Consider the following 27,960-nt stretch of genomic DNA (forward strand, 5'->3'; position numbering starts at 1 on the left):
CTCTTTCCCTCAGGTGTGTTGTGGCCTTTATGTAACTGCATTGCTTTTAAAATGTAGCTCCACATAAATAAACAAGAGGCAAACAGGTCATAAGGCTTTGGGCTCCGTCCTACGTAGTGTCTCCCTGTTTCTGTCAGAGAGATTTCCTTGTGCACAGCATGTAAACATGTAATGTGTTTGGGGAAGGTTAATACATGCAAATATAACACCAGTACAGAGAGCATGTCAGAAGTTCTTTATTAGCACTACGACAACTGAAGCACTAATCTTATTTAGAAAATGGGTGATCACAAGCATTTAAACTGGAGGAAGAAGAGCGTTGTCCCTATCTGTATGGGGTCCTGAAGTCAACAGTTTTCTTGTAATGCACAAGATCAACATTCCCGGAGCATCCTGGGCTGTGGTGGCCTCCATCACTGCTCACACAGTGGGCAGCTGATCTCAGGACAGGCAGCTCGGCAGGGACCTGTGCTGCTGGGCAAGGTGTGTGGTGCTGGCCAGGTGTGCTGCACAGACACCTCTGGGGGAAACAAGGAGTGTGAGGACATGGAAGCACCAGGTGATTTACTTGGACACCACTGTCACTCCTTCATCTCTAAAATTTCATTCAGATTAATGCACAGGTGCTATGAGACTTTTTTTTTTTCTTCTTTTTTTCCCTAGAGAGCACTTGAAGTGAGGTTGTTCCTTATGGAATGCGATGTCCACGTCAGCACAATTAACTGATCATAAGAGTGAGACTGATTAACCTGTTGTCACTCCTGTCTCCTATTGCCATGGTGTGTCCTGAGTGGTATACATGTCCACGTATCTGTCTTGTGGTAACAGCTATGTGGTTTATATGTAGGATAAGGGTGTAAACAATAAACCTTGACATCTTCGGTTGGCTCCCGGAGGGCACGGGTGAAGCCTCACTTTGGCCCGGTAAGAAAGTTGCTCAGGCCTGGGAGAAGGCCCCAGTTTTGATGCATAGATCTGCCTGCCCGCTGCTGTACCCTAACAGCTGTGCGTGTGCCTACGGAAAACAGAGGGGCTCAAGGTGTGGGGTGAGAGGCGGGAGCTCACTGGAGTCAGCTAAAGAGCCCGGCGCCATGACCGCCCGTTCCCACCCGCCCGAACGTGAAGCCGCTCGGCCAGCAGGCCAGGCCGCCGCCGTCACCGCCCGCCCTTTATGCGGCGGCGTTGCCAGGCGACGGGCAGAGCCACGGCGGGCGGGGCGGTGTTTGGAGCTCTGTCAGGTCCGGCCCGTGGGCTCAGGCGCTGCCAGGCGGGATCCAGACGCCGCCGCCATGCCGGGGAAGCGCAGTGGCCGCCGGGCGGCGAGGCGGCGCGGCGTGTTGCAGGTGAGCGGCGGCAGCGCCCGGGCGGGGGGCGCTGTTCCTGGGCTCGGGGAGCGGTGGCGCTTGTGTGCGAACAGGTTTCAGCTACTGCGAGTAACGCGCTGTCAAAGACAACAACGGAAAACAAAGGCGATTTGCACTCCAAGTGAGGTTTACTGTGTGTGGGCAGGGGAAGCTGCTCCCGGTGCGTAACGTCGCCCTAAGACGGGAACGGCCTGAGCTCCCTGTCCTGACAGCCCCGCAAACGGGGCTCTGGCCGAGCACCGGCAGCTGCCTCGGGCAGAGCACAAAACCCGTGTTCAAGTCGAAAAGCCTGCTCTCAAGCCCGCAGTGGTCTGTGGCTCAGGGTCTGGAGACACTGCTGCATTTCATAATGTATTTTTAATAGGTAAGTAAGGCCAGTTGTTTTCAGAAGCCACGTAACCGCCGCGCGTCCGTGATGCTGTGCAGCAGAGCATCCAGAATACCAGTGGTGGCTTCTGTGAAGCTCTTCCATTGTTTTGGACCTGCCAGCTGCTGCAAGTTCTTGTCCCACGGCAGTGGGTGAAGCGGCAGCCCCTGCTCACCCGCTGTGACACCGGGACTGTGCAGACCCTTCTGTTGTGCTCTTGCCCATCAGAACATGTAACAGGGGGGTGAAAAAGTGTCACACGATGTGTCACATGACGATACAAGGTCGTTATTGCAAAGAATTGAAGGGGATCTGTAAGGAATGTTTCCTACAGAGAAGAAATAGAAATTAACACTGGGAGGGATTTTTAAACACAGAGAAATTGGGGAAATGATGATAGAGTGAAAACGCTCCATTTTACTTATCCTTCACAATAATTTTCAGTTAAACGGGTTAATCTCTTGCTCAGTTTTACTTATGTATGTGTGGGAAGGAGGAATGAGTGCTGAACTTGAAGAAGTGAATCTTCTGTGTAAAAGTTGTTTGTGAAACCATTTCAGGGTGAGCGACAAAAAGCACTTTCTGCTCATGCAGCAAGAGAGCAAGCAGCCGAATACTCAGATGACAAAGAGAGTGACAAAGACGGCACATTAAACGGTAAGAGAGAATTAAGTATTTTTCTTAAGGTTCTTCCCTTTTTAAGTCATTACTAGATCACAGAGAATCTTAGTGAGTCAATATGATTTAGTGTTGCAAGATTTCATATTTTAACAACTTCTAAATCATTTGGTCCTCCTCTTCCAAGTTAGGAGCAGAATCCCAGTGGAATCAGTGGTGGTGAAACCTGCCAGGCCAGGCACAGTCAGTGCTGTTTCCTACAGTTGTGATGCCCAGTTTTACTCCTTGGCCATATTGCTTCTCCACACCAGGCTGAGACAGCAGCGCCCAGTACTGTGAGTGACAGTGGACATGGGCAGAAAGGCAGCGCTGTTGTCATCTTACTGTTTTCCCAGTCTGGACAATCAGTGAATAAGGGCTGCGGGACACGCTGCAGAGCGTTCTTGCCTGGCAGTGTACACAAAGCAGGAGCAAGCTCGAGCTGGCTGGTTTTTTTTGGGCCAGGATGCATTTGATATTTGCTAATGTTAAGTTTGACGAGATTGGCCGAATGGCTCTTCTTCCTCCTTAGATGGTGCTGCATGCTAAGGGAAATCGGAATCTGAAATCTCATGCTGTATTTTTAAAGGGACTTCTTCTGTGTCCTGTTTTTCATTCAAACCCGAAAGATCTTTTGAAAGTTTGTGGGATGCTTTAATTTCCCTTTGCTGAAAAGATCTTTAAAAAAGCTCCTCCTGCATTAAATATGTTACTCAATTGTCATGGCATTCTTTTGTCATCTTCCTGAAGCATTTGAACTCTGAAATAAAATCAATTAGAAGTAACAGGCTACAGGAAGATAAAACGATTATGGTTAAACATGGGAATCTTAGCATTGGAGCAGGTATCTTCTTTGAGTATCTTCTAGTAGATTTCAATTGGGTCAGAAATGAAGAGAATAGAAGGGGAGGATGGATTCTGGTAACGAAAGGTGCCTAGCTTTGTTCTTGTTGACTTGCTTCCACTTCTCATGGCCTTGGAGACGTAGGTGTTTAAAAGGGTTTTAAATTGCATGACAGGTAAGAATTAACTGTGAGTATTTGAAGTATTTTCCTTGGATTTGGTCCACGGAAACAGATGACAGGAAAGGAAGTAGAATAAAGATCTAGTTTGGTGGCTTTGCATAGATCAGAGGTGTCGAAAGAGAAGCGCTCAGAAACTTGAAGTCACAAGAGCGTTACACGAAAAATTCTTTTAAATAATAGAAGATGTAGTTTCTGTGTCCCCTTTTTTCCACTTCTCTCCAATGGAAGTTGATAATGTGCTGTTTTCAGGTATTGGAAAAGAACTTAACGGAAGGAATTCAGGTGCTGGAAGCACTAAGAAATTGGTTGCTGTTGACAGTCCTCTCTCAGATGAGTATGCTTCGCAAAAAGCAGCAGATTTGGAAAAAGAAGCTGCTGATGACTCGACTTTATCCTTCCATGAAAAGAAGCTTCCACAAACAATGCTTTTAGAAAGTGAAAACATACAGGATGGCAGAGAAGATGGTGAAGAAGAGTGTTTGGAAAGTCAAAATGAGGATGATAACAGGAAAAATAATCAAGAGTGTTCAGCTCCTGAAGAAGCACCATGTGGTAATGGTGAAAGTGAGCACTGTAATGACTTGCCTATTCATGAACTACAGGAAAAAAGAAATCAAGAGAGAAGCAAACCAATACGGGAGTGCAAAACAAGAAATGCTTCAGCATCAGGTGAAAAGAAAGCATTTGAATGTTGTTGCTCCTACTTGCTTAGCCATCTTACAATATTTTAAAGTGCTGTAATTTCGGTTATTTTCTGTGTGCTCTCTTTTAGTATCTTTCTCATGCCCTTGTGTTTCTTCCTGTTCTGTTTTTGAGGGTGGCCCAGCCTCGTTCTTGCAGTTATCTCCAAATACAGTATCATCCCAGGTATTCAGAAATTTGGCCCTGGAGGCATCCTAGGAATGGAGAGGAAGAGATAAAAATTTGATAATTTGGCTTTCGTACTTTAACTTACGTCAAGTGAATGCATCATCTAAGCATCTTTGAGACTTAAAACAAGTAATTTTAATTTCATTTCCCCTTACACAGTCAACATGACTAGGGTAAATTTCACTTCTTCCTGTACCTTTTCCACATGGTTTAATATAAACTAGGTAGCACTTGTCTGTATATTTTTTTGGTATTTGTTAATCCTTAACTGTTCTTAGGGGATGTGCAGACCCGTTATGAAATATCAAATCTATGGGCTTCTCAGCAGTATCCATTGAACTTTATTTTCTGAGTCCCCTTTCGAAGACTGGTTACAAAAAAATGTATAGACCCCAGCTTGAAAAGCACTGGAATAGGCTGTTAGACACCCTTTTATATTTGCTAAGAGAATCATGCTGGTGGGTGATTTGCTGTGTGCAGGACTGTAGCAGGTAACGTAGACTGGCAGATGCAGCAAGAAGAATGCTGTATGGCATATATAATGTCCTTACACTGCAGCTTAGTAAGATAAAAGAAACGACTTGGCTTGAAGAACATTTTGCAGAAATATGAACAGAAGTTGAAAACTCTGGCAATGTACTGAGAAATAAATAACAAATATGCTTAGATCTGTGTTTAATTTAAGTCCCTATAGTTTGTTGATACCTTGGATCAGAAAATTTGTTTGGTATAGCTTGATGGGTTTAGGCATCGTTAGTGAAACAATGTCTAAGGAGAGTTTGTATGGGGAAAAGGATATGAGCATTAGTCCACTGGAATGGTTAGATTCTCCAAGTGCAGGGACAGCATAAGATGAAGAGAATGATCAAGGTGATGTTGTCAGGACAAAGGAGGATGTAGAAACAACAATGGTACGGAGTCTGCAGCAAAAGTGGAGGAAAAGAGACTGGAAAGTAGTGTTTAAAAATGATACTGAAGTGTGCAGGGGTAAGAATTTTAAGCAGATTGATCAAACTTATATAGCTTGAACTGTCAAGACAGGAACCACAGTAATAATACTTACAGGCTTTATGTGGCATTTTTCAGCGCACCATGGGAAGGTTAGTATTTTGTATCCATTTTGCAAACAGAGCTATTTTGGTTTGCAAATGGAGTTCTGGGAAGTTCATACTATAAAGTGCTCATCCTCAGCAGTAAATCTGCTGCTCCGGTGTCCTGTGCACTAAGTGCTGCAGTTGTACAGTACCTGATGCCTACAGCTATGTACAGTTGTACTATCTCGTAAGCATAGAGTAAAATATGAAAGTTTACATATCAACAGAGGATAGAAAATGGTTCATATATATTCAGAATTCTCCTTGTGACCTCAAACTTACCTTCATCACTGTAAATCTAGGTTAAGTTTCATAGGTTGTCACCATTGATATTCCTTTCTTCAAGTAACTTGGAGTTAATCTCTCATGCACAACTTATACTTCTTTTAAGTATCAGAAGATTGTGGAAGACCGTAATTTGGAATTTACCATGGCCTCTTTTGGTTTGTATCTGAATTGTTTTGCAGATGTAGGTCTCTGCATTAATGGCAGTTCAGATCTGATAACATGTTTTTAAGTATTGTTAATAAAGTGTTTCATAAATGACAATTTCACCACCTAGGCATGCATTTAAATGGAAGTGATGCTTTGTTTAAATCTTTCCATTATTTCCTCGTGTGTCCTGCATCCCTGAAAGACACCGTACAATGAAGGTAGTTTTTGTTAGCCAAATTGTTGTACAGACTTCATTGGTAGTTTGCTAGATACCAGAAGAGAAGGTTCTTGCTGTGATTGCAATGGCTCTTGCTTTTGGTTTCTGCACTAGGACCATGTTTGGGTGGTGAGGCAGACGGGAAGTTTTCTCTTTGCCGTGCTCACACATTCTGTAACATTTGTTAGAACTCCAGTTGATACTCCAGTCTTATGTGTAAATACGGTACAATCGTATCAGGTTTAATAATACGTTTCATAAACAGATGTTTTTAGAAATAACAATACTGAGAAATTATGAAATTTTGTTAATGTGTCCTCCTGTGGGACATTTGAGTGATTTTCTTGAAGTTAATGGACATTGCATGGAATTGAACTGAACAGGCCTCTGAGGCCTATGTATTCAGCAAGAGAGCAAGAGTCGAGCAGCCTACGTGTCCTACGTGACTTTATACAACCTTGGGTAAAACAAAAGAAAGACTGTCTAGTGAAGAAAAGAATCAGCAAGTCAGCTCTAATATAGATACATTTTGTTTAATATTAGAGCTTATGTAAGAATTGTATAATCCAATCACCTCTTAGTTTGCGGCGCGTGAACAGCAGCTATTGACCAATTACAAGCAGCCTCTGATGCATGGACAGCGCGTGGACAGGTCAAAAAGATATTTAAGGAGAGTTATAACAAGTAATAAATGGCTTCACTTGAATTCATATTGGATTGTGTGGAGTCCGTGATTCGTCGCCCTCGCAAGTGGTGACCTTTTGCTGCAGCCATAAAGCCATTAATTCAAAAGGGTAAACAGGAATCAGGACTTTTGTGTTATAATTGTGGAAAATCAGGTCACATAAAAGTGCAGTGTAAAGCAAAACCGAGACAACTGACAAAGGAAGCAAGTTGTGCTAACACTGGTGTCTGTACTCGCTGTCAAAAGTGTGGACACAGGGCTGTGGATTGCAGATCAAGATTTACTATGGATGGTAGACCTTTAAATGGGTCACTGAGCGCGGGGAGGGGCAGCGCGATGACACAGAACAGCAACCCTCACAGGCAGGCTGTTTGGACAGCATCGCCACCACCACCGCAGGGAGTGCAGGAGTGGATATCTCAACAGCAGTAGAGACAACTCTGGTGGATTCAAAGGTTTGCTGCATTCCTACTGAAATGCATGGACCTTTGGGTCGAGGGTTAAGTGCGCTACTCCCGGGGAGATCTTCTACATCCAGAAAAGGAGTTTTTGTTTTACCGGAAATAATAGATGCTGATTTTACCGGAGTGATTTCTATTATGGTACGGACACTTTTTCCTCCAGTTCATATTTCAAAAGGGTCAAAAATTGGACAGTTAGTTCCTTTTTATTCGGCAGTTTAAGGAACGTGGTGAGGGAGGTTTTGGTTCTACTGGACCTCCTGAACTCTATTTGGCATTGGAAATTCATAAGAAAAAACCTATACAACAGGTGACATTGTCACATCCTGATGGAGGAAAACTTTGTCTGTCAACGCTTATAGACACTGGCGCAGATGTTACTGTTGTCAGCCTAGAACAATGGCCTTCTAATTGGGAATTAGACAATCCAAGCTTACCAATTATGGGTGTGGGTGGTGTGCAAGCTACAAAAGTGAGTGCTAAGCCTATTCAGGTGATGTTAGAAGATGGCAGCCATTGCACTATATGACCCTACGTCATGCCACTTCCTATTTGTCTATTAGGAAGGGATGTTCTTAGCCAGTTAGGAGCAGTGATTACAACTAGGATAAAAAATTTTTGACAGCGGTCACTGAAGGGCGACCAATCCTAAAATTAAAATGGAAAACAGAGACTCCAGTGTGGGTTGATCAGTGGCCACTATCAAATGACAAGATTGCCCGAATTAATGACTTAGGTTCAGAAAAGTTACAGTTAGGACATATTCAACCTTCCACAAGTCCGTGGAACACTCCGATTTTTACAATTCCAAAAAAGAGTGGAAAATGGCGTCTTTTGCATGACCTCAGAAAACTTAATGAAGTAATGGAGAATATGGGAACACTACAGCCTGGCTTACCATCTCCTAACATGATTCCACAGGAATGGGATGTGTTAGTAATAGATCTGAAAGATTGTTTTTTTACCATTCCGTTACATGAAGATGATTATGAAAAATTTGCTTTCTCAGTTCCATCAGTTAATAAGCAAGAGCCTATGAAAAGATATCATTGGGTTGTTTTACCTCAGGGCATGAAAAATTCACATACTATGTGTCAGTTATATGTTGCTTGGGCATTGGCACCTCTACGTGACAAACACAGAGAATTGATCATATATCATTACATGGATGATATTTTGATTACTGGAAAATCACTTCAAATTGAATTAATAGTTACGGAACTAGAAAAAGAGTTAGGAACCAGAGGTTTAAAAATTGCACCAGAAAAAATTCAACAAACACAGCCTTGGAAATATTTAGGCTGGGAAGTTACTAAGGCTACAGTTCATCCGCAAAAATTGACTATCAGGACTAACATTCAGACTTTAAATGATGTTCAACAAATTATGGGTGATTTGAATTGGATTTGTACCTGTTGTGGTATTACAAATGATGATTTACTGCCAATTGCTAAATTACTACAGGGAGGAGGTGGGGTTGATGCTCCACATTCAGCAAATGCTGAAGTACAACAAGCATTAGTTAACGTTATGCAAAATATTTCCAATCATTATACATACAGATGGGATCCAGAACAAGAATTAGGATTAATGATTATTAATAACTCTGCACATCCTTTTGCTTTGATTATGCAGTGGGCAAAAGAATCTGATCCACTCAGAATTTTGGAGTGGTTGTTTCTTTCAATTCAACCCAAACGATCAGTAGTTGCCAGAATAGAAGCATTTGCACAATTTATAATAAAAGGTCGATCTCGTATAGTAGAAATAAGCGGGAAAGAACCAGATTATGTAGTCATACCTTTGTCAGCTGAATATTTACAATGGGCATTACAGAATTCTATAGCTCTACAGTCTGCAATGTTAGATTACTCAGGACCAATTAGAGTGCATTACCCTCCACATAAACGTATGGGGTGGTTGCCAACATTTCAAGTAGAACGAATGCCTCTTCTATCTCTGAATCCAGTAAGAGGTGTCACTGTTTTTACAGGTGCAGGAGGTCGTTCACAAAAAGCTGCAATAACATGGCAGGAAGAGGGAGAATGGAAGGATTTTGTTTTAACTGATTTAGAGGGTTCAGTTCAACTCTTAGAACTACAAGCAGTAATTCAAGTCTTTAAGATGTGGGACAAACAACCTGTGAATGTAGTATGTGATTCACTTTATGTTGTAGGGGTTGTACTGCGATTAGAAAGAGCAGTTTTGAAGAATATTGACACTTTACTACAGTACAGATTATTTATAATTTTATGGGATTTACTGAATCAGCGAACACATCGTTACTTTATCACTCATATCAGAAGTCATACAAGCATTGCTGGTAGCTTAGCTGAAGGTAATCAGTGCGCAGATAGATTAGTTGCACCTGCTTGAACGGGTCCTTCTATAGACAGATTTGCTCAAGCTCGTCGCTCACATGATTTTTTCCATCAGTCAGCTAGCGTTTTACAGAAGCAGTTTCATATTCCTGAGATTGATGCACGAAACATTGTTTTGTACTGTGCTGATTGTCAAAATTGCTCTGGTGGGATTTCAGGAGGTGTTAATCCACGAGGTCTTGGACCTTTAGAGGTTTGGCAAATGGATGTCACACACTTTGCAGAATTTGGACGTCTCAAGTATGTTCACGTTTTGGTTGATGCTTTTTCTCATGTTATATGGGCTACTGCTCAGGCAGGAGAGTCTAGCAAATATGTTCAAAAACATTTTAGGGCAGCTTTTGCGGCTCTTGGGATTCCAAAAGAAATTAAAACAGATAATGGTCCTGGCTGTATTGCTCGGGCTGCCACTCAATTTTTATCCTTACGGGGCATTACCCATACGACAGGGACACCGCATCAACCAACAGGGCAAGCTATTGTGGAACGTACACATCATACCTTAAAACAGCTGTTGCAAAAACAAAAAAAGGGGGAGGTTAACCTAGCACCTCAAGAGCGCTTACTAAAAGCTATATATGTTATGAACTACCTTAGGTTACCCAAGGGAGAAAAGGTTCCTCCTATGGTAACTCACGGTGCAGGTTTAACGGGAGGTTTAGAGCAAGTCAAAAAGGGACAAGCACAAGTTTGGGTAGAAAATGGAGTTACAGGACAATGGGAAGGTCCATGGAACTTGATAACATGGGGACGGGGATGTGCCTGTATCGTTACAGGATCAGGATCGTGCTGGGTTCCGGCAAAGTGGATCAAACCCTGGCTAGAAAACGCTGCTCAGAGCACAGAAGTTAGAAACAGCAACAAGACGCAAGAAGCAGAAGCAGCGCCATCTAGTGGTGAAACTGATTAGATACATAGCATACAATTAAAAATTAAGACTGATTAGTTTTAACCTGTTGGGATGATATAATTGCTTCATTTATTCATACAGAGTTCAATGATGTTATGGATTTTGCAATGCATAGTAGGCATTACTCTAATAGTGCTAAACATAAGTGATGCTTTTTGGCTTCCTTCTCAGCCAAAGACTGACATTTGGATAACTTTAGCCAACGTGACAGGTCGAGATTCAATCTGTTTAGCTACTGCATCTCCGAGCAATCCTTTTTCAACATATTTAGTTGGAGTTCCACTAGATATTTGGCCTATTCCTGGAAATAAGAAACAATTGGTTGATGGTAAAAATGTGACCGATAATTGGGACATCTGGGTTGTAGACCTACCACAAGGAGGTTTGGAACCTCAAGAAATTGAGTTACTAGGATCAGTAAAAATGGATTTTTGTCTGTGTTTCAATTATTCAGGGAAAAACATCTCTCTTGTGCAAGTGGTAAATGCTTCATCATCTGTATATCACAATCAGACTTTTTGGTGTAATTACACTAGTCCAAATGTATCTAGGGCTACCAATATTGCTTTGAAATTACCCCCAGGAGTTTTTCTAATTTGTGGAGATAAAGCTTGGCAAGGAATTCCTTCCTACATAAAAGGAGGACCATGTTCTTCAGGGAGATTGACTCTATTGACTCCAAATACATCAAGCATTTTAATGCATAAGAGAGGAAAAAGAAGCATTCATGCCTATAATAAAGATTGTAAAGATAACATACAATTTTGGGGAAAAGGTGAAACTATAGCATCTTCTATTTTTGCACCTGGAGTTGCAGCAGCACAGGCTTTGACTACACTTAACAAATTAGGATGCTGGTTAGCAAAACAGACTAACGGTACTTCTTTAGCATTATCTGGACTTTTAGCAGACACAGATTCAATTAGGCATGCTACGCTTCAAAATCGTGCTGCCATAGACTTTTTGTTGTTAGCGCAAGGACATGGTTGTGAAGACTTTGATGGGATGTGTTGCATGAATTTGTCTGATCATTCTGAATCAATTCACAGAGCAATTAGAAGGTTAGATGACATGACCAAGAAGTTAACCTGTGAGGATTGGGGTTTAGACAAGTGGTTGAATGGTTGGGATACTACAGGATGGATTAAGGATCTATTGAAAAACAGTCTAATCATATTGATAGTTGTTTTAGTAATGTTAATGCTTATTCCTTGTATCTTACAATGTGTACAACGTACAGTAGAAAAATCCATGAAAGGTCTATGGTTGGCTCAGAAACAAAAAGGGGGAATTGTGGGACATTTGAGTGATTTTCTTGAAGTTAATGGACATTGCATGGAATTGAACTGAACAGGCCTCTGAGGCCTATGTATTCAGCAAGAGAGCAAGAGTCGAGCAGCCTACGTGTCTTACGTGACTTCATACAACCTTGGGTAAAACAAAAGAAAGACTGTCTAGTGAAGAAAAGAATCAGCAAGTCAGCTCTAATATAGATACATTTTGTTTAATATTAGAGCTTATGTAAGAATTGTATAATCCAATCACCTATTAGTTTGCGGCGCGTGAACAGCAGCTATTGACCAATTACAAGCAGCCTCTGATGCATGGACAGCGCGTGGACAGGTCAAAAAGATATTTAAGGAGAGTTATAACAAGTAATAAATGGCTTCGCTTGAATTCATATTGGATTGTGTGGAGTCCATGATTCGTCGCCCTCACATCCTCCCAATCCTTTTTCTCCCCTTAGATCACGATCCGAAGACCAGCACCAGTGACTTGGAAGTAGAGGACAATAGTGGAAAATCCCATTCTGTGACAGAAGTAATGAAGACCACAGTAGATGAGAAAACGAAGGAATTAGAGAAGTCAACAGATGACAGTTCAGATGAAATGGTGAAAATAGCGGAAGGGCAAATAGTAACTGATACAACACAGAAGGCATCAGTGAATGATCGGTCTGAGCATGGGGAGGCAAAGAGCACTTCAAAGGACTCTGTCAAGGTATTGTTTTTATGCAGTTGTACTGTCAGGGATTGGCTCAAGGAGCATGGACATGAGTCCACCGAGCAACTGTACGAGCAGAGCCCATTTTAGTTGACATAAGTAGGCCTTAGTTAGCTTGTCTATTGGGCCGTGGGAAAGGGGGAACGGAAAAGTACTAACTAAGGCAGGGTCAGGATATCCTTGAAGAGATAAGAGTCAGAAGAATGCGGGATGCGCATAGCTAGCTAAACCCAAGTAGGTGGAGTAAGTAAATGTAACCTTTTAGTGCTTAGCCTATTAGATAGAGACAAGTATGCATAATTATGGTATTTGGTATAAATGCACGCTATCTCGGGCAATAAAGTTGAAGCATGCTTTATCACTCATATTGAGTTGGCTGCATTTCTTCCTCCATCACATCAGGTCGCTACCTATGCGAGAACCCTTTTTCCAACATTGTACCATTGTTTAGAATAATGTCTGAGAAACATGGTGAAAAGTTTGGTAAAGTTACTGTTGATAACTTAAACGTGTAGAACTCTTGTTTGTAAAGCTGACAATTTATCTCTGGCTTCTAGAGGTGAGGCTCTTACAAATTTGGCATAGTTTTATGGAAAATGTGGGGAATCCCTTTTACACAAATAATTTAAAGCAGATAGAGGTATTGAAATGTGCATTTTCCAATCTTAATGAATTACCCTTATCCAAGGGAAAATGTCAGATCTCTATTGTGAGGTTAGCTGAACTGCAGTGAGCAGTGTATGTTGGCAGAGGATGCAATCCATGATATGACTTGATTAATGGGTAAGAGACAAAGCACTTTATGCTTTATCCTAAGAAAGAAAATATGTAGATATACATAACTGTTGAAGCTTAATATCAAAACCAGTTTAGAAAGTGTTGATACAATAACAGGGAAGCCCACTGCCCAGCTGAGTTAATTTTATTCCTTTGTATTTCTGAACTATAGACTATATTTCTGTATAACATAAAGAAGCATTTCTAGGTGCCATTCCAAAAAGTTAGAAGCATTTTGAAACCTTGGTTGGTTGGTTTGGTGGTTTTTTGTTTGTTTCTTTGTTTTTTGTTTTTTTTTTTTTTTTTTCTTTCTTACCCTGTACTCTATTCTTTCTATATTAGAGTGTCTGTCTTGCATTTTTTTCTGACATCATAGAATCATAGAATATCTCACGTTGGAAGAGACCTAGAATGAGTCCAACGCCCAGCATCCTTGTTAGCTTATAAAAATCTGTTTCATCCGGATGTAGTTCTGTTGCTTCAGAGACTCTATAATTTCACTTTTCCTCTGTGTTTCTTAGAAAACAAGTGAAACAAAGGAGAGAGCTCTACAAAATGCGAAAGTTTCTGTATCTGAGAGGTAAGAGAAAGATGCCGTGTGTAACAGTCTGCAGAGCGTAAGATGTGTGTAAATGCCCTGACAATGCTGCTTCACTCTCATTTTCTGTCAGCATTGTCTTCGCTGCTGACAACCTTTGCCCATCTGTGGAAAACAGTTTAATAGATGTGCCCTGTTCTTAGAACCCTTGCTCTGGGTTAGATTCAGATCAGATTCCAAGTCTTTTGCCTGTGTGTATGATGAGTGTGTGCTGCTGGAGCCACCAATGAAGCCAGTCTGTGATGTCTTTGCAGGTTTTAAGCTGTTTTGTAGATGAAGGTATAAGGAATTTGTATACTCTCTTGCTCTGAATATGTCGAATGGTGGCTTGTCTAGCAATAGTAAAGCCCTCAGAAAAAAACAGGCTTCTTCAGCCTTTCCTTTTCCCCTGTCCCCAGCCAAGTTCAAGTAAAAACAGAATCACAGTAATTTTGGTGTACACTGGAGTAGAAGGAACGCTGCTTGGTACCAGCTACAATAAATGGAAAGGTTATAACTATGTTTGTGTCTTGGTGTTTTTATAGGGGTTTGTCTTCTGCACACTTAAAGAAAAAGGTGAAAGCTGTTGCTTCAGCTACAACTGCTTCACCTCAATATCTGGGAACATTAAAGTTGTTGGAGAATGAACGCGTGTGGAAGAACAGTACAGAATTTGACAAAGCAGATAGTCTACGAGCAGCCGTTTTCCAGGTAGATCTTAAAAACAAACAAATAAAAAATGAACAAAATAACCAACAAACAAAACTATGCATATAAAAGTCCTGTTGTAGGAGTCAACACCTCTTGTTTTCTTGAAGTCAGTATTTCTGAGTATATTCTTTGCATATGCTTACAGCTGTAGTAATCCTTTTATTCTGTTGGCTATGGCTTTTCATCAAATTATGAACTAAAAAGCTAGATGAGGGACACATAGCATGGTTCATAATTTATTGTGTCAGACCGTTTTCAGACACATACGATATTTTCCTTTATTTCTAGTTCTTCATTAACATGAGTAAGGGTGTCGTTTCAAGTTTCTTTTCCTGGTATGTTTTATTCAGTGGGCATTAAGTGAAAACAAGTCTAGTATTTTCTCCAGAAGCATAATCTCTGGATTCTGTGTAGAATTTCGTAACGATTAGTTTGTGGGCTCCCAACAGATTTTTGCTACTAATCTCTGTGAGAAAAACTTTCAATAACAGATGCTGTTCATATTGGTATATGTTTTTAATACTTGTTATGGTTCTAGAACAAAATTTAGAACCTCAAGTTCATATTTCTATTGTCTCCGTAGTTTTTAAGTTAAAATAGGTTTCATTTATGATACTTGTATCTTTAGGCAGCATACCAAATCTATAATTAAACCTTGAAAGTTTAAGCCTGATTCTGCAAATAGCTCATAAAACTTTATGGATGCCTGAAGTCTCGCTCTTCCCAGTTGGATTTTATTCTGTTTAATTCTAGGTATTTGCGAGAGAGACAAGAAAAGTAAATAATGTTGCTATGTACCAAGTAATAAGAATCTTCATTCCGTTCTTCTTTTCCATTTTCTTAATGCTTACATTTTTGGTGTTTTTTTTAAAGATCATTATGATTTTTCATATTTTGTAGCTGTGATTTTAGAACCTTAGTTTTCTAAATGGGGTGGTTATTTAAGTAGCACATGGAAAAATTGAGAGTAATATTGGTGTTCATTATATTGGTGCTGGTCTGGTAACATTTAGTTGTTTTAACAGAACTTTTTTTGTTATACCTTAAAAAGACTTCAAAAGTATAAATGTCTTCTAATGGTTCTTACAGAATTGGTTGGAAAAGAAAAGGGCTGCTTTACTGCAATCGAAGAGAATTGAAAAGGAGAAAGCTGAAAATCTAAGGAACAATATTGAGAAGGTTTGTTTACATTCTTGTTTAAAAAGAAGTTGACAGACTATAATTCTCTGAAGTTTGCTTACCTGTGCTTTCTACCTAAATACATCACTCTGCTGTTCAAAGGCATCTGGTTTTCTCTAAGTAGCACAAGATGATTTGAAACGATAAAAGGCTTGTCCCACTTGTTATGGTTTCTGTAAAGGGTTTGTGGCTGATGCTTCCCTACACATTTATGTAACGTATGTCAAAAGTGTGCTTCTTAGATGAGTGTTCAGGTTTTTTTACAAGGACCCTGGGATGCTCAGCCCTTCAGGTGTTAAGTATTGATCTGCCATCTGTCAGAAGATGTTGAGAGATGCCTGTCTTCAGAGGACTGTATTTTAAATAGTACCATACACCGTTCTTAAATTGGGCTTTTAAGTATTTAATACGTTTTGCTTCTAAGCATTCAACATGTATTGCCTATTTATCTACACATTTTGCAGGAGTGGTTTGTCTCATTTGATTAAGTTAAATTAAAAATGAGCATAGAAAAAAACGCCTAATAGTTCAAATTTGATTTTGGCTATTACTTGGAATGTTGTCTGCAAATAAATTTCCATTTCTTTATTGCTCCATCGAATCCTGCATTTGACAATGAGTTTAAAGAATACTATTTCAATTATAGTTTTATATTTAATTGTATTTAAATGTACACTGTTATTTTCAATCTAGAAAGAAGCTGTTAAAAGAGAGGAAGCAAATGCAGCTTTTGAAGCCTGGAAAAAAAAGAAAGCAATAGAAGCAAAGAAGTTACGTGAAAAAAAGAAGCTTGAGGAACTTAAGGAAAAAAAAGCAACAGAACAGAACAAGGAGAAAGCAGAAGCAGCACAGAAGGTGATGTGAAATATGTATATAAATGTGCATTGGATATGGTTCAGGAGATTATAGAGAATAATTTTGAATAATCCAGCAAGAGGTGGAAACAAACTAGATTCTAAACATGGTTAATTTTTGAAGGAAGTTCATATTAGATTCTGTTCTGTTGAAGTATGTAATGTTTACATTTGCACACAAACAGGCATTTTTCTGTATTTGAATTCTATTAACTGAACGTAAAATAACTCCAGATAAATACATTAGCAATGAGCTATTACTTATTGGCAAAAATAATTTATTCTTTTTAGGTATAGTGATACCCACTTCTGAGCAATGCTACAAACAGTTATTCCAAAATTAGAATGTAAAGAAATCACAAAAATACAGATACAGAATAAGCAAGTGGAGTATTGACAAAAAACTGAGGGTTAAGATTTCTAAAGAATCTGTGCTTTTCTTTAGGCATTTGAAAAATGGAAAGAAAGAAAAGCGGAATATTTAAGAGAGCAAAGCAGAAAGGAGAAACAGTCTGAAAGAATCAGGAAGAAGAAAGAAGAGGAACTGGTTGCAGAGAAGAAGAGAGACAGCATGTCAGCAGTTGAAAAATGGTGCTACTCCACTGGGCTTTGGAATGTCATAGTTTCCCAAATCTTTGTTTATAAATGAAATAGGTGGTTTGTGAGAGCTTGATGTGCTTCTAATTGAGACATAATGGCATGCTAACGATCAGGCTCTTCAGTCCTAAAGGAGAACAGATATGACAATGAGAACAAGCTGTACAGCTTCTTTCACCTTAGTAACTTTAATGTTTCCTCCCCAAAAGGCTACTGACTAAGCCCAGGCAGAGATACTGCAACTAAGGAGTAAAATTTATTGAGTATTGTGATGTCTTCTGTGATTAGTCTCATGTTTCACTATTAAACCATAGGAAGGAAGGTAAATCTTTATCTTAAAGTTGTGTGGAATACAATGTATGAAAGTAGATGTATTCAGAAGCAAATGGGATGTGTCTGCTGGATAAATTATTTGTTAGGTTTACAAGCTGAGAATTTTCACAGACTATGTCCAACTTACTACCCACAGAAGGTTTGAATCTGACTTTTTAAATTATTCCAAATAAGAACAAAAGAAGTACAGGAAAGCTGAAGCCATAATAGATAGAATAGTAGGTTCATTTATACCCTGGTGATATAATACATGAAGATGGACTTTGAAGATCTTGAATATATGTTCTAGGTATATTATAAAATGCGTAAAATATCTCGATTGAATTTACTTCATCAGTCACAGATGCAGCATCTTACATGATGATTTCCCATTCTTCCCTCTCACTATACAGGAATGAAAAAAAGGAAGAATATATGAAAAAGAAGAAAGTGGAAAAAATCCTAGAGAAAAGAAAGCAAGAAATACAACAGGCAGAGAAGGAAGAAAAAGATAAAAAGGCAGTGGAAGAATATGACAGATGGCTGGTATTTTATTTTTTTACACTTTGTCAAAACCAAAAAGATTAATGTAGTAATGAGTGTGAACGCTCATTGTGTGTATTGTAATACTCACAGTTTTTCATGCTGTTATGAGAGGCCAGATGATGGCAGCATTACCTTGCTGCTCCCCAAAAATTCATGAGCAAAATGATGATAAAATATGGTGGACTTACTATTTAGCATACATGGAAAATATAGTCTCCTTACCTGCATGTTGTAGAGTTTTGAATTTCATAGTTAGTATTCGTTTTTTGACATTCCATGTCAGGAGCAACCATCTCTGAAGGGCCAACTCACCGTAGCACAAAACATACAAAGCCGAGGAGCATCTCCAGCTGCAACTGTGAGTGCATATACATTCATGGAAGCATTTAAAGTGGAGACTTGTACACCTTAAAATTGATGAAAGCACTTGTAGTGGAGTTTGAGATTATTTCAGTTTACTAGGAGGAGTGGAACTCTGCTCACAATTATATTTCTTCGTACAACAATGTACTTCAGTTACAGTTTTTAAGCATTAAATTAATATAGTACTGTAGTTCCAATGCTAAGGCAGTTTTTATTTCTGCCTTGCTATGTAAAGAGAAGAGAGATCAGTAATATTATTAGCATATGTTATTTTCTTAAGGATGTGTGACTTACTAATTTAAGAAAATACTGTGCTCTTCATCCTTACCCTCTGATACATTCATTCATCAGACTGACTTCCAAGCTTTTCTTAGCTTGAGACTGTATCTTGTGTTGTCTGTCTTCCTTTCTGGCATGTATCCTGAACATGTGGTCTCTGTTGCCATTTATAAGAATAGGATCTTGCAACTCAGCTGGGTTAGGGTCCTTACAGGGATTCATTTGTGCTGTCAGTAGCTTAAAAATAATTGTTTCCAGAGTCTGAAGTGGGCTCTTTTTTTTTTTTTTTCTTTATTTTTTGGGGGGCGGGCAGGGCATGCAGGAGGGTGGATGAGAACTGAGGAAGGCAGATGTATGGGTGTGGGACAGATTTTAAAAGGAGAATCATCCTTTACTTGGCTATCTTAGAAATATGCAACTATATAAAACAGCAAGAACCTGCATATTTTCCCTTCACTTTCTTTTCAAGCCTTTTTAGTCTTAGGTTTAAGTCTTTTAAGTTCTTATTTGGTCTGGTCCACTGTTGGAATACCTTTGATTTCTGTAATCATTGGTAGGAAGCATCTTCTCTGGTCCCCTTTGTCCAGTGATATCCAGCTCAGTTGTGTGAAATTATTAATGTCTGATCTTAGATTATTTCTTGCACAATCAGCGTTCCTAGTTCCAAAGGAAAGAAGTACTATACTTTGAGTAGCAGCTAATGCTCTGCCCCAGTAAGCTCCACTTACTGAAACTATTGTCAATTAGCATGGTTTACCAAAGCATGAATGTTACCTCTCATTGTACCTTTGACTTCCTTGCTGTCTTGGACTCTGTACAGAGGGGAATGAAATCTGCTGCCTAGCACAGTCTCCCCTGTTCAAATTGTGTAAAAATTCCCAAGGTCATCACTTCAGTGGGATTATTAACAAGTTGTAGTAGTTGGATGAATGGCCAGATCTAAATGGGTGTGCATGTGCCTCCATGAGAGGAGCACTTTGAAAAACAAGCAGGTGTTGGAGGATGGGATAGATACTGAGTTGGTTGGCAGAGCTACCTCTAACATTACCACATTTTCAGTGTCTATGTGCAAGTGTTGACCGATGTGTCTCATTCCCAGTCTTCACATTTTTGCTTTCTGAAATTGTGTTGGTTTTTGTAGCTAACACACCTTTGTTTGAGAAAGCATATCAGGCAGTGGCTCTGTCGTCATGTTTGGCCAGCGTATTATTTCACTTTGTGTAGTAAAAGAGAAAATACCTTCAGTGAACTGCAGGACAGAAACACCTGGAAAGTTGTCAATCTGTTATCACAGGAACTGAAATGATATCTGCGTACAGGTAGATAAACAGGCATCAAATCTGAGAGGGCAGAATTGTGGAAGTCTTTTAGGTGTGTTATATCAACTAAGAGGATTTTTGTTAGAAGGGCAATACAACACGAGTCATATAGTGCATAGCATTTTAATATGTTTTCGTTAACATTCAACAGAAATAAATGTATAAATTCATCCTCAGCTTTCCTGAAACAGGTGTTGACCATAGTAAAACAGACGTAAAAATCTCCTTGTAGTTCTTCTAAAATATAAGAAACATTCTGGTTTTATGTTAATAAAAATTCTGCTACTTGTGCTTTTAGAGGTTATTGTGTGAATGTTTGATAACATAAGTGCATAGAGAAGATTACTTTTCAATGATGAAAATAAATGCCTTGAAAAAGGCTATTAACTCTTGTAAAATACTAACATAAAAAGGATAATCTTGAGCTGAGATACTTTAGTATTGCTGAGGAAATTTAAGCTTCTGATTTTTTTGATTCTTTCATAGTATTTGCCTCTTGGTACTTACCGAGTACTCTTCAAGCCAATCTAGATGTTATGCTTGATAAATGGTCATATTGTACTTAATACATACTGCTAGTGTCTGACACTCATCATTGACATGCACCTACTCAGAGGAGTAGAATGTGGAAAAGAATCACATAGAAAGTTTATAACAACAAACCAGTTTAGTTTGTGTTATTTTTGAGATCGTGACCTTGATATCTGTTTTCTGTAGAGAAAAGCAAGTATCCTAGATGTGTTATGTTCTTCATTTTATGTGGTAAGCATTAAACTAGTATGAGTTGATGAGAAGTAAGGCGGCTCTCAAATAATTCTTGAAGATCAACATAGTATGATTAAATACCATAGAAGTTTGAAATTTTACCTTGAGGTTGAGCATATTCAACAGCTATTTTTGGCATTCTAAAGCTGTTTGAAAGCCTGAGAAAATTATGTACTAGATGAGTCTCATGGATTTGTTGGTTTCTGAGTTAGAAATAGCTGACATGAGTTATTCATTTCATGTGGTTTAGTAAGATCTATCTGAGAATACTTTCTATATTGGAATTTTAATCTCCTGGCACTGTAATATGTTAGAAATAGGGCTGTTATTGTTATTCCTGTTAAACATTGTAAGGCTTCTTTGCTATCTAAAATTAAATTATTATGTGGCAGTCATACTGCTAAAAAATGTGATCTTCCTAAAATTTTGTAAGTGAAAAATGTATTCATCTTAGTAGGCTATTGAGTAGGAAACTTGCACAGAGAAATCAAGCTGTTCAGTTGAGTTGATCTAGTGTATGACAAGCTACAGTTACTGTTTGCATCTTTCACTATTTCTGTTACTCTTCTGTTAGTGCAAATAACATCTTGTCTATTATTTTAGGGAAGATTTATATCACTTGTGACTTGCGAGAATGTGAACGGTAGTTAGGACTAGAACATAAGGGCAGGGAAGAAGTCAGTAAGTCTTCATGTCAAATTTAATCTTTTAAAAACCAGTTAAATTAACTCAAGCTCCTTCTCTTGGCACTGGGATTCATTCATGAAAATTGGATCTTCAAACCCAAATATTGAAAACTGAGACGTGATTAAAAAATCCAAAGCAACTTTTATTTCCTTCCTCGGTGGGTGTATGCTTTATCTTTGGTTTGGGTTTTTCATAAATGAGTCTGTTGTGCAACATGTATTGAGAGCACTTTATAAATATAAAATATGCACATTTCTTTGTAACATGACTTCTCCAGTAATTGCCAGTACTGCAAAGTAATTGTCCAATAAGTCCTATTTTTAATGAGTTTTCAACTACTTGTCCTGATGTGTCTTTGCATGTCAAATACAGATTCTAAGATTTGTAGAATATGATTACATTTTTGTAAAAATAAGTTGGCTGGGTATGTGCAAATACTTCATAACAGGAACATGAATCATCTCTATATGTTCCATTATAGAGCACATTCTTCCCTAGCTTATCTGCACTGCTTGCACATATCTTCTTGTCTTTTTTGAAAAATACCACTGATATTGCGGACTCCTTTCCCCTCAGGGAACTTAGCAGTTCCGTTTAAAAATTCCTGAAAAAACATCTTGAAGTTGTTCTAAAGACCCAAAGCCCCTAGCTGTGTTCGTCCGAGGAAGATCTCTGTGGAGGGAGAAAGAAAGCGCAAGTGTAGGATGACAGTGAAGAGTCAGAATCTTCCAGTTCTAGAAGCCCACTTTGTCTCAGTTACTCCATATAACCCAGAAAGATACAGTTTGTACAGAGAGAGAATATTTTTTTATTATCCTAACTGTGATGAACTTTTGGCATCGCTTGTTTTATTTCTCCATACAAACCTTGTCTTGCTTTTAATCAGCCTTGCTAGTAACAATATGAAATAATTGTGTGTGTTTATTTAGCGACACCAGACATTCTGAACTGAATTGGATCTTCAGATTTATGTTAAAGACCTAAAGGGCACAGATTAAAATCATACTGAAAGGGTTGATATTTCAGTGCATGTTATGCTTGTTTGAGTTTTTGTACATAGCACAGGTATAGCTAGCATGTGTACAGTTTGGCTACTGCCTACATGTAAAACAAAACTTCCACTCGAGCTCTCTTTTTTACAATAACACTTCTACCCCCATTTACCAGCCTGCTCCCTTAGCCGCTGTTACCTCAATATTTCTCTTGTCACCCAAAATAACAGGCAAGCACTGCTAGGATATTGGGAACTTGCAGGATATAGAGTGTCCCTCCGAGGGATTGAACCGTGTTGTCTGAGAGCGCCAGCTGTCTGACAGCCGTCTTCAAGGAGCAGTACTTCCACTGCAGTGCAGTCCATACATGTGAAAATATGAAAATTTTTGGTGCTTCAAAATTCTGGCTGATGGGCTGCAAAAGAGGAAAGGACCAAGGTTGGATTTGGCAGAATTGATGTGGTTTTAAGGCTGCAGATCCACATTGCATCTTTACTGCAAATGGTGTGTATGCCAGTTGTTGGTCGTAGGAATTAAGTCGCTGTTCACGTGCCAGAAAGCCAGCTGCTCAAGGACCTTTTATCCAGCTGTCCAGGGGGGCACTGTAGATTCTGCAAATTATTTTTGAATGACAAGTCTCTTGAAAATCATTAGATAATCAGGCACAGAATATTGCAAGTATCTTGCTTATCCTTCATCATCCTAACTGCCCATTGCTGTTTGAAACAATAGAAAATCCCAGAACATTGCAGTATTTGTAAGTTAGTACATGGCAAGTGTGATTTACTAAGTACAGAAAGTTAGAAAGGTGCATCAATGTTTTCACATAATGAGAACGACATAGTTAGCATTGTGAATTAGGTATCCTCTTAAAAAAAGTAAGTAATTAAGAGGAGACTAATTAGATACAAGACAAATATAGTACCTAATTCACTCGGCTTTCTGTTCATCTTTTCGTTTAGATAGTGCACAAAACCAGCCCATCCTAGAGACAGGAAACTTAATCATAAATGACATTAAATGTACAACCTCTTCTGTTGTGCTGTGCAGTGTGTGTGACTGAATCCCTACGAGGGATGCACTAAGCTCCAAAAGGCAAATCTCCATTGCGTGTTAACTTTTCATTTTACACAAGAAAGGTATAACATAATTGTAACATTTCTGTTGGTGGATTTGGTTTTTTGTGTTTTTGTTTGTTTGCTTTTTGGTGTTTGTTTGACACATCTTTTTATCCTCAGGAGAAGAAAGAGAGGAAAGAGCAGCTTGATAAGAAGCAAAAGAAGATGCATGCTGTCCATGGGGATGAAGCGCCTTCTCCCTGGAGTCCACCTGGCAAAGTCACGTATTCAAGGAATTAATGAGCAGCCTATTGCCTTCTGTGAGAAAAGATGATCTACAAAGTTCTGATGATGACTAACCTCTATTTCAATAATAGCTGATTTTCACTGAATCCATAATAGTTGTTGCATCCTTTCTTTTTGTTTTATTTTCTCTCTGGAGTTTAAATAGATCAGTTGTCCCTTTCCATTGCTTTAGAAAATTGACTAAGTTTTATAATTCCGCATTTAACTTAGTTTTGCTAAATCCTGTGTTACTTTGTCCCATTTTAGTGAAAGTGTATATTCAAGATACAGAATGCTGGATTCTGGCATTTCTTTTTCACCCAGTAAGTAGCAGAATGGTTATTTTGAAGTTGCTAGGCCACACTCCTGAGGAGTTAAGTCTGGAGGAAATGCTTTGTGAAGGGGGGACGGTGGGTAAGCAGGTGTTGGCTCTCTTAAAATCATAGAATCGTTTTGATTGGAAGAGACCCTCAGGATCATCGAGTCCAGCCATAATCTAACCTAAGTCTAGCACTAAACCATGTCCATAAGAACCTCATCTAAACACCTTTTACACACTTACAAGGATGGTGACTCCACCACTTCCCTGTGCAGCCTGTTCTAGTGCCTGACAACCCTTTCCATGAAGAATTTTTTCCTGACATCCAATCTAAACCTCCCTTGGTGCAACTTGAGGCCATTTCCTCTTGTCCTATCACTTGCTACTTTGGAGAAGAGACCACACTATCTTGCAGTGATAGAAGACAAAAGGCTGAGCAGAATGGTAGAGAAACATCATTTTCATACATGCAGAGACAAGCTACAGAGAACATAATTCTTAGGTTATATTACATTATGAAATATAAAAATAGCTTCAAAATTAAAACTGCATCAAGCAGAAACAGGATTTTGTGGGGCCAAAACCAGTCAGCCATGTGATGTTGCAAAAGAATTAAACTGCAATCCATATAATGTAAAACGATCCAGGACTAAGTAAGTTTCTAGCTGTTAATTCTATTTAAGATCTTAATATACATTCCCTAAATTTCCTGCTTCCTACAGGAGGCACCAGGTTTGGAGGCATATTTTTCACTTCACACAAAATCTTACATAAAAACTGCAAGGGCAGAAGAGTGGTACTTGTATGAGGCAACCTTAGACACTAATTTATTTTTTTCTAATTGAATTTAAAGGCTTGTGTGGTTGTTTTTACATGAACAAGTAAATCCTTCCCAAACATGTTTTCATCATTGCTAATGAGCCAGTTGCTGTAGTATTTTTTTTTTTTATTGGTGGCTATTTGCCGTACTATTTTGCAAACAATGGCAAGACTGTGTATCTTTAGAGATCTTCAGATCTCTTGTTTGCCTCCTGTCTAAACTCAAGCTATTACTTAGGTTTGCTTTTTCTTATTTGGATCTTAATAATCACTCCAGATCAGATTTGCTCCTCAAGTGTATATTCTTAAAAAAACCCCAAAAAAACCTAAAACAACATCACCCACCAAGAAGTAAAAATACCAGAGTCATAAATGTGTTTTGTCAAATGTGAATCTTGTTCCTGTCTAGACTGACAGCCTCCCTGAAAAGTCAAAGGCGCATTTGGGAAGTAGACTTCCCTTTTTCACTCAAGTCCTGTGCTGTTCATAAACCACTGAGATACTCCTTAATTCTGCATTTCATGTAACACTGGAGCATCTTCTCATAAAAGAAAAAGCATCGGACCGACAGCCAGATGAATTTCTGTAGTTTCCTGATGTTTCTTGATCTTTTTTTTATGTTTTAGTGAGAGCCACTGAAGATTTAGAAGCATTTGTTTTAGCCATAACTGTTTCTATTACCAGAATGCTGTAGAGGTGAAATGTATTGCTGGTATGTATGTAAACATGAAATAAGAAGGATACCCATTCCATTTCATGGTTGAATATGGTCCTGTTCATTATTGTTAGTATGAACTCAATTCTGTGAATTCCTTATCCTTTTGCAAAGTTTATGACAGACAGAAGCAGGTGCTACAAAGCAAAGAGAGAAGATGTATTTGCTAGAGCAGTAGGTACTGCTCTAGTTACTATCATTAATCTAATTTCTGTCTATAAAAAGTGTAGAGGAAGGTTTGTAAGATGTACCGTATTTCTGTTGCATATGATCTATTGACAGTGTCAAGAAGTATTTGCTCATCTTGAGAACAGTGATGAGGTTTCACTAGTAGTTGGGCTGGATTTGTGTACAGTCAAATCATCAGAAAGATCAGATTTGATCCATTGTGAGGAGTGGTTGGAGATTTGATACAGCTGCTTCTAGATTATGAAGTATCTTTGTTGCAGGTTGAGGTATGAGTATATTTTGTGGTATTTTACACTGCATGTCTCAACTTGAGTTGCCCTGTGTGAACCTTGATCATGGTAGCCCTCTTGTGTATTGGGATTTTTGAGCAGGTCTCTGCTGGTCTTGCTTCTAGTTTTTCCTCAAAAGACAGTTGTACTGGATGTGGCTTTTCTTCTTTAATTTGTTTCTAGCCTTCTGTCGTTGGGCTGCTCATTCAGAAATGTGGCCGGAACAGTTTTTGTTCCACTGTGTAGTTTATACAGAAGCTAGGGACCTTTATGACGCACATCCTTTGATTATATTCAATGTGCAGGTAATGCACACTTTGAGGTTTTCCAGTGGAGCTTAAGGACAATAGTGACCTTTTATGCCTCTTCTGCAGGACTCTGTGCCAATAGTCGTCACTCAAACGCTGAATTCTGAATAGGGCAGCATTCATACAGGTTCGTGCTGAGCTTATTGTTTTTCATTTGGGTGGAGGAAGACATTGGTCGGGAAGGGGAGAGGGCGGGAGGGAGGCAGTGGCATGCTGGCTGCAGCTTTCAGAAGCACCTTGAGGGCTGCAGCCTGCTCTTGCAGAACCCCTGTTCCTAGAGCCGTGTTCCTAGGCCATTAGTGGTTTTTCTTGCAGACTGTCTTCGTAGTAGTGCCCATGCTGAGCTTCCTGCACTGCAGTGTTGCAGTGAGTTGTGTTACCACTGAAGTTCTCTGTTAGGAAAACCTGCATGTTGGGTTTTATTTTTTTTTGAGAGATCCAATCCAGCAAATCCAGATCGTTACCTGGCTTAAGCCAGGCTCTAGCACAGATCCTGCAGACAAGTGAAAACAGGTCTTTCATAAACTCTGGGTCTGGCTCTGGCTGTTACCTCACGGCAGGTCAGGCATCTTTTCCAGCAGTAGTGGTATTACAGCAACAGTATTGACATCCAAAGAGAAAGCAGAAACTTTCAAGAAGTTGAGAAGAGCAGCTTCAGTGAGTAATCTGAGAGGCAGGATAATATTACAGATAACAACAGGAGAGAGGCAGCAGAATTACAGCACAGGCAGAAGGCAACAGGCCGGCCAGCTCAAAATTAACCCATCAAAATTTTATGGGGAAAAATAATCAAATGAATGCAAGCATTTAGGCTCTACTGATGATGTGTATCATCTGTCCAGTAGGCTTCTAGCACTTGGAGCCTGAATTCAGGTTTAAGATGTCAAGAAACTATAGCTATAATATCATCAGAAGCTGAAATACGTAGCAGACAGCAGAGTTCGCTGTATGGTTGTCATGATCAGGAGAGTCTGAGGTAAAGCACACAGCCTGTGTGAAACTAATCGTCTGGTTTATTGTTTTCGCAGTGTCCAGCTAGAGCAATTAAGGCAGGTCCCTGCACCGACAGGCTTATAGTTGAGGGATACAAATGAAAAGGATGGTGGAAGTAGTGGCAGAACTGGAAAAGGTTTTGTCATGTGCCTAAACTGGGTACTGCATCCTTACTCGCTTTAAGCCTTTAGATGGTTGTGTAAAATGTTTTGGACAGATGATTGAAATGGGAAGATGTTGGTGACATCTTCCAGAGGAGTGCTATACCTATCACGTAAATTCACAACTTTTCAATTAGAAAAAGATGATGAGGAGCCATGGACATGGAAAAAGAGTTGCTACAACTGTGTATTTAACTTTTGTAAAAGAATTTTGTGACTTTTGTCTAATTTTATATTGTAAGATCTTGGACATATTACAGCACGATGCAAATGTTGTAGAAAAAATAGAGCTGAGAAATATGAACATATGTACATTAATTTATAAAAATGTACATGTATCTGTAAATCCTTTTAATATGTTTATTGATGACAGAGGGAAAATATTTTGGTATTTAATAAAGTATATTTTAGTATAA

The 27,960-nt window shown here is 39.2% G+C and overlaps 1 protein-coding gene across 5 annotated transcripts; it reads left to right on the forward strand.

The window, feature by feature from the left end:
- The first annotated feature begins 48 nt into the window (after nt 1-48).
- Nucleotides 49-27,960, forward strand: MAP9 (microtubule associated protein 9). Of its 5 annotated transcripts, none has more exons than XM_065061474.1 (12): nt 49-1,343; nt 2,292-2,388; nt 3,663-4,082; nt 12,214-12,467; nt 13,769-13,827; nt 14,370-14,535; nt 15,625-15,714; nt 16,408-16,569; nt 17,014-17,159; nt 17,891-18,023; nt 18,307-18,381; nt 23,667-27,960. In XM_065061474.1, the coding sequence occupies exons 1-12, from the start codon at nt 966-968 to the stop codon at nt 23,784-23,786; spliced, it is 2,100 nt and encodes a 699-aa protein (XP_064917546.1). In that variant the 5' UTR covers nt 49-965; the 3' UTR covers nt 23,787-27,960. The 5 variants fall into 5 exon arrangements, with proteins under 5 accessions (XP_064917546.1, XP_064917547.1, XP_064917549.1 ...); XM_065061475.1 differs by having other exon boundaries at nt 17,014-17,141; XM_065061477.1 differs by having other exon boundaries at nt 2,326-2,388.

Source organism: Columba livia, chromosome 4 (assembly GCF_036013475.1).
Source record: "Columba livia isolate bColLiv1 breed racing homer chromosome 4, bColLiv1.pat.W.v2, whole genome shotgun sequence".
Classification (NCBI taxonomy): domain Eukaryota; kingdom Metazoa; phylum Chordata; class Aves; order Columbiformes; family Columbidae; genus Columba; species Columba livia.

What these genes read in the sequence shown, in the direction of transcription:
- MAP9 (XM_065061474.1), top strand. Translation starts at nt 966, where the DNA reads ATGCATAGATCTGCCTGCCCGCTGCTGTACCCTAACAGCTGTGCGTGT. An exon ending in CTTCAAAGGACTCTGTCAAG is followed by an intron (nt 12,468 to 13,768) that starts GTATTGTTTTTA and finishes TGTGTTTCTTAG; the next exon opens with AAAACAAGTGAAACAAAGGA. An exon ending in ATGTCAGCAGTTGAAAAATG is followed by an intron (nt 17,160 to 17,890) that starts GTGCTACTCCAC and finishes CTCACTATACAG; the next exon opens with GAATGAAAAAAAGGAAGAAT.